Source organism: Fukomys damarensis, unplaced genomic scaffold (genome assembly GCF_012274545.1).
Source record: "Fukomys damarensis isolate Sample0158 unplaced genomic scaffold, DMR_v1.0_HiC HiC_scaffold_16, whole genome shotgun sequence".
NCBI lineage: Eukaryota > Metazoa > Chordata > Mammalia > Rodentia > Bathyergidae > Fukomys > Fukomys damarensis.
In genome coordinates, this window is record NW_022900928.1 from 22,289,593 (window position 1) to 22,296,864 (window position 7,272).

Here is a 7,272-nt window from a genome sequence, read left to right on the forward strand (position 1 = left end):
TATTTATTTTTTTATTTTTTGGTACTGGGATCAAACTTGGGTCCTTGCACTTGCAAAGGAGGTGGCTAAATCCCAGGCCCAAAGATTGAATTTTTACATGACTAAATATGTGTAGAAGTAGAGAACAAAGAACAATTTTGTTGGTGCCTCTAGTTTTAAAATATGAAGATGAAAAGCTATACATAATTATGCTTTACAGTTTTTACATACTCAAATTAATATATAATTTATTTCAGTTATAACTATGCTACTTTATTCAAAATGCCTGGAATGCCATTCAAAGGGAGACATAGAATGATGATGATTGATTGATCTGCAGAGGAGACGTGATAGTTAAAAGCTATGACTGTCCTGGGTGCCTATCAGGAAGTGAACTGGCAAAGAAATAAAAAGATTGAGGGTAGCAAAAAGTTTTACAGGTGACTAAATTGGTGAAAATTGTCTTTGGGTAAATTTTCCTTTTCATTGCAGAAAAATTTTTTATCAGATATATGAGGTCTATAACAGATAACTTTCTCCTAAAGCTAATGTAACTACTACAATGCTGACTTTGGATAAATATATCCACAGAGAACCAGTATTTAAAAAGGAGTCATTACATATTTTCCTGCAACATCACAACATTTATTGTCCCTCTAGAAATTTGCATGGAGCCAGTGGAATAGATTGGGAAGTGGCACAGGAAGAGCTAAAAGTGATGGCCTGAAGAAAAGACTAAAGTTAGAGTTCCAGATTATGTCATCCTGTTCCACTTCAGAGCAGTCCCTTAATCCCTATGACTTTAAACCTGTTGTTCTATTAAGAAATATCAGTACTAATAGTGAGTCAATCTAATTCTATCCCATCTTTGATCGCAACAGATTTCACAAGCATTCACCTAGTCTCAATTTCCTTCTTGAATTTTTTTATTCATTTCATTTAATTGATGCTTGTCAGATCCTACAATTCTATTTGCATCTGTCTAATGATGACTAAAGGGTTAAGCAATAAGACAAAATACTTTCGGTGATAAAATGTATAAATTATTATGAAGCTATGAATAGTTATTTCACTGGAAGCACCAAGAAGGTAGATGGACAAAATTTAGTATGCAATATGGTAAAGGACTATAAAACTTTTCATGTAAAGGAGATAAACATTGATAAGGAAAGCAGAACATTGAGCAATTTCATTACATCATACCCTTAAAAAGTATGGATCTGTTCACACATCTGTATGAGATTCAAGTACTCAAATTTTACAGAAATTTGCTCAGACCTGTTTTCTAAAACCAGCTAAAATTACCTGACAGTGGCCACAACACCCCCAAATGAACAATAATTTTAAACCCATTTTACTAGAGAATACTGTAAAAGGGTAAAAATTCACATTTTTCTGCCAGTTTAATGTAGAAGATGCAAAGATGAGAAAGGAGAGGAATGGGTGGTTTCTTGTCATTTCAGGTTTGAGCCTACAAAATATTTTTGCTGTTTAGGAGATTACTACTGTGACACAAAGAAGGATAAACTTTTGGTATTTGTTAATAAATGGATGCATCTTGAGACCATAATATTAAGTGAAATAAATGAGACACATGAGCTAAATATTAAATGTTTTTATATGAGAAACTCTATAAATAAATAAAATATAGATAATATGAAATTGGGAGAGTTTTTCAAATAGAAAGAGGAACAAAGATGGAGGAAATAGGGAGGTAAAGGAGGGAAAGGGGATGAAAAATGAATTAAAAGAAAAATGGAAATAGAGCTTTTGCAAATACAAAGGGGACCAAGAGATGAAAGGGAGGTGTCAGGGATGAAGAAAGAATTAAGATGTGCTATGTACATAAACAACTCCCCATGATAAATGTAATCATTATGCACTGAAATTGTGTATTAAAAATTTTTAATTAAAAAAGAAATTAGAGGAGAGCTCCAAAATTCAATCTATACTTATAAATAAACAAAACAAAATGTCCCAAGGCGTCTCATTGTGTTAAGAAATAATAAAGTGAGTTATTCCCAAAAGGAACCTCAGGGAGTATTTTGTTTGCATCTCCTCCCAGGACCTCAATCTTTTAATAATTCCTCGTAGAAAAATACTCAGTTCAGTGTTAGTGCTTTAAAAACACACGTTTATTCCCACCAAGAATGCAGCGAACACCTGGAATGGAAGCACTACAAAATCCAATTTTGGGCCCCACTGTCAGGTGAGAAGGTTGAGAGCCATGGGGACCCTAACGCCAGGTGTGTAGCTTAGATTTTGGTTCTCTACTGTACTTAGTGAGAGATACCATCATCTGTAGTTCTCTTCTTTCGAGCACATCAAGCCTACTTCATGTAGAAAAGATTCTGAAGTGACCAAGAAGAAAGAGACCAGAGGAATTAGAGTCACCAATAGGAAAATGGATGCATATTGAGATCATACTCTTAAGTGAAATAAATAAGTCACACACGGGCCGTGGATTTAGCTCTGTGGTTCTGCTGCCTTCCTCGCAAGCACAAGGACCCGAGTTCGATCCCCGGTACCAATAAATAAATAAATAAATAAATAAATAAATAAATAAATAAATAAATTGCACATGTGTAAATACCGAATAGTTTCTCTCGTGTGAAAAACTATAGTTGTAAATAAGATCCTAATGGTATAACTGACAATGTGAAATGGGAAGAAAAGGGCTAAAGGTGTAGGGGAAGTGGGAAGGGAAAGGAAATAAGGGAAAAGAAAAAAATCTGAGAAAATGAAAAAATGGAAATAAAGTATTTATAAATAGGGAAGGGTGGAGAGGGTGAAGGGAGGGCAGGGATAAGGGGAAAAAATGAGAACCAAGACCTGTCACGTAAAGGTACAAGATCCCAATGATGAATGTAACTGTACTGTGTCCCTAAAATGCACCAATAAACTCAATGAGAAAAAAGAGTCTAAAGGAAACAAGACCTTCCCAAATTAGAAATATTGAGTCTATCCTGACAGAAGAGCAAATTCTTAATTCTACAACCCACACAAGATATTTTGGAGAGGATATTTCCCTCCATTTTTCTTTGAATCTTTAATCATACAAATCTTGCTATTGGGGTCTTTATGAGAGGATCAGTTTAGGTACCTGGAGACCCAGGAAATCAAAAAGATCATTTTATTCAAATTAGTAATGTCTTTTTAATGGTCAGAATCTTCTGTTCTCCGTTCATTTAGTCAATTCAACATTTGTACTCTTTCCCTCTTTTACTTTTCTTGCAGCTTCTTTTTGGTGAGACCCACTGGAACTTTCTGCAATTGACAGACGATTGCCTGGAGAGTTGTGGGGGTCAGAGCTTGGTGAGTACAAAGGTTGTAAGTCTATATGCACTAGTCCCATAGTTCTCAGAGGCATAGATATACTTTAGACAAAGGATTGCAAATTGAGGTTGCATTTGTATTCTCTCTCGAAGATGCCCTCTGACCTGCAGAGGTAGCCCAAGTCATATTATCTGTGCTTTTTCTTGTCCCAGGATCTCCATGTTCCAAGCAGACCACCTAGGTAAAACATCACCATTTCTGCCTTCTAATTTTTATAGTATATTTTCAGGATAAGTTATGCATGTGCATATGTGTGTGTCAGAGAGAGAGAGACAGAGAGAAATGAAAGAGGAAAGAGAGGAAACTGTATATGAAGATGAATCCATTCATTATTGGATGCATTCAGTTGTTTATTCAGGCAGTCATGGAACATTTATTAAAAATTTATTACATGCCAAGGGTTGCAGATATATGGAATGAAATAAAAACTCAAAGTCATGTCAAGGAGAGAAGCTTCTAAACATATACTCATGCATATTTAGAATTCATATGATTGCATACATTTGTCAACACTCACCAAATTATTTGTAGAAATATGCACATTTCAATTATTGCATAAAAATTTGCAACAATAAACTAGTAAAAATTTACATTAACATTTTTAAGGTGAAGTAAGTAATGAGATCTTATTAATAGTCTTAAGAACTTTTGACTTATAGCCATATTATTTGTAAAACTTTTGATAATGACCTTAATAAGGAACATAATTACTCTATGACTACACATACACATAGATACACACATGAGACAAATATTTTTTTCAAAACTGTGCTTATATTATTGCAAGAGATATTTTCTTTTCTTCTTCAATTTAATCAATGCTTGTAGTAACCCACTCATTTTACTTCATTTTCTATTCATATGTTATAAATCACAGTTCAAAGCACTGAATTAAAAAAGAGTTTAATTTGCTCATTGATGTCATTGACTTTTCCACTGTTCCTCTCTGTAATATCAAACTGACATGAAAGGGAAGATCTTTTTTATTTGATTTTTCCAGTCTCTCAAAGTGGTGCCTGACTCTGTCTCCCTGGTCCCTCAAAGCCAATGAAAATGCCTGTAAGTTCAGCTACACTGAATTCAGATCAACATGAATCAAAATTTTTTTTTTTTGGTGCCAGGGATTGGACTCAAGACCTTGCACTTTTGAGGCAGGTGGCATCACTGCTGAGCTAAATCCCTGGCCATGAATTAAAACATTTTAAATGAAAACTCATCTAGCAATCTTGAAGTCAAGCCACATATGGGAGCTCATGAACCAGTGGTCCAGCCACAACAGGTCTGTTCACATTTCCCTTATACTGCCATTAGACTAGGTTCTTATACAAAAACAAACCATTGCATGCTTGCTGTCTTTTACTTATACATATCTCAAGATGGTCCTTTCAGGAAGCTGATTTCTGCTATGACATTGCCCTTGTGCTAACGGACAATTCTAAGACTACTGCTTCAATCCTTTCCAGCCATATCACATTCCAGCTGTGAGTCCCAGCTATGTACCACTCTCCCTAACTCTTCTTGATCTACTTAGCCTTTAGGGTGACATTTTGGTTTTGTTCCATAAGTACAGCAGAGTACAGTATGGATTTTTAATAGTGTTTCCTGCATCAGACCAGTACATAATCTCTACCAGTGCATCCATCTAACTGATTGAAAGTTCTGAGTTAGACTGCAACATAAATGAGATCAAACATTGTCATGCCAGGTAAAACATTGCAGCTATGCAGATAGTCGTGGCTGCATTTTGTCTCCATGAAGGGTTCCCATAGTTTGTGGTGCTGCCTATGTCCAGATGCCATTTCGTTGTTTTGGATCCACAATAATTAGGTCCCTTTGTACCTTGTCTTGGAGCATTGCCATCACAGTCAAGGACCATTTCTCTGATCCAATGAAGAATTTAGGAAAGGACAGGATGGTGGGTTATGATACAATTTAAGTAGCTGCCATTTCCCTTTCTTACTCGGAAAGACAATAGAGAGTCCACTGGAAATAAAATAGAGAAGTTTATTATTGGCATCTTCTGTTTGATGTGTGACCTGTAAGCTAGAAAAAAAATGCAAACAGGGCTTTCTACTTAAGGAAGAAATTCTTATAGTTTTACAAATCCATACAACACATTTCTATCATTTGTCTTTGATTTAGATGAATAACATGCAAATTTCTATGGAGCCATTTCCTGTTTTTAGCCACACGATTGTTGAACAATGCCTCCATGAATGGTAGCACATTGCAGCAGCCCACCAAAAAGGCATAATCCTGGTGTCACTGAACCTACTGACCAAATGGCTTCAGAAACATGTATGGGTGAAAAACCTAGAAAAATGGTGTCGCCAATGTTTACAAGAATTTTAAAAATCAAACATATTTGTTCTTCCAATGAGCCCTTCACTTCTAGATTTGCTCCATCGTGATCAACATTCAACTTCTCTACATATGCTAATATATAGAAGGGGATAAACATCCATGGGCAAAGAAAACCAAACTAATCTGACTGAGTTCATCTTGCTGGGCCTTTCTTCAGACCATCAAACCCAGATCCTGCTCTTTGTGGTATTTCTCATCATCTACCTGCTGACTGTGTCTGGCAATCTGCTCATCATGCTCCTAATTCATAGTGACTCTCGACTTCACACACCAATGTACTTCTTCCTTAAAAATCTGTCATTTACTGACCTCTGTTTCTCTACAACTATTGTTCCCACGATGCTATTACATTTTCTGGTCATGAGAAAGACCATTTCATTTGCTGGATGTTCAGTTCAGATGTTTTTCTTCCTAATAATGGGGTGTACAGAGAGTTCACTTCTAGCGACGATGTCCTATGACCGCTATGTGGCTGTCTGCAAGCCCCTGCACTACTCTACCATCATGACCCAGAGAGTTTGTGTTTTGTTAGCCATAGGGTCCTGGGCTAGTGGTGTATTTGTGTCTTTAGTAGACACCACCTTCACTTTATGCCTCCCATATCAGGGATCAAAAGTAATTAACCACTATTTTTGTGAGCCTCCTGCGCTCTTGAAAGTGGCCTCAGAAGAAACCTACAATGCTGAGATGGCCATTTTTGTAATGGGTGTGGTCATCCTCTTGGGTCCTGTCTCTCTGATCCTTTTCTCCTACTGGAATATCATCTGTACTGTGATTCAGATACGGTCAGGGAATGGAAGACTAAAGGTCTTTTCTACCTGTGGCTCTCACTTCATTGTTGTTATCTTTTTCTATGGGTCAACAATATTTACCTACATGCAGCCAAATACAAAGAAAATGGATAAGGGGAATAAGGTGGTCTCAGTGTTCTACTCAGTCATAACATCCATGATGAACCCATTCATTTACAGCCTGAGGAATAAGGATGTGAAAGAGGCATTTAGGAAAGTGCTTAAAAAGTAAAGTCTGCAGAGGCAGGAATCTTTATATTGGTATATATCAGGGATATAGAGACATTCCAAAGTGCAAAAATCACTAATGTTTTTATTGTGAATCATCTCTAATCCAAGATATCAGTAAAGGTCATGTATGTATGCTTGCACCTCTAAGAATACTTTCAGGATGGCTGACTGCAGTCTTGTACAAGTTTATTTTCTGTGGCTGCAGCTTTCCTTGTGACAGAGTATTGGTTACTACACTGAAAATATTTTTAAATAGTGAATAAAGTCTTCCTTTATACTGTTTGATTTGTGTGATGAATTGTTTTCACCTGGGGATATTTCTTTTTGGCTCTAAACCCCACCACAGCTACTTGCCAAACTTATGCTAGGATCATGCAAAGATCTTGAAATCCCTGCAGATACCAATAAGGTAGTTTCTCCCAGTTTCCTGTGAGAAAATGTCTGTAATTTCCCCTTGAAACTCTGATACTGAGGACACATTTTTGATCTCTAGAACTTCAAACTACTACTATAGCCAATTCAGTCACTAATAAGGGAGTGGTTGGCAGAGTCAACAAGATTCGGGATCTTG

The 7,272-nt window shown here is 36.4% G+C and overlaps 1 protein-coding gene across 1 annotated transcript; it reads left to right on the plus strand.

Moving 5' to 3' along the window:
• Positions 1–5,778: 5,778 nt before the first annotated feature.
• LOC104856525 (olfactory receptor 2D3-like) lies at positions 5,779–6,702 on the plus strand. Its single transcript, XM_010615976.1, has one exon. The coding sequence runs from the start codon at positions 5,779–5,781 to the stop codon at positions 6,700–6,702; it is 924 nt and encodes a 307-aa protein (XP_010614278.1).
• The last annotated feature ends 570 nt before the right edge of the window (positions 6,703–7,272 follow it).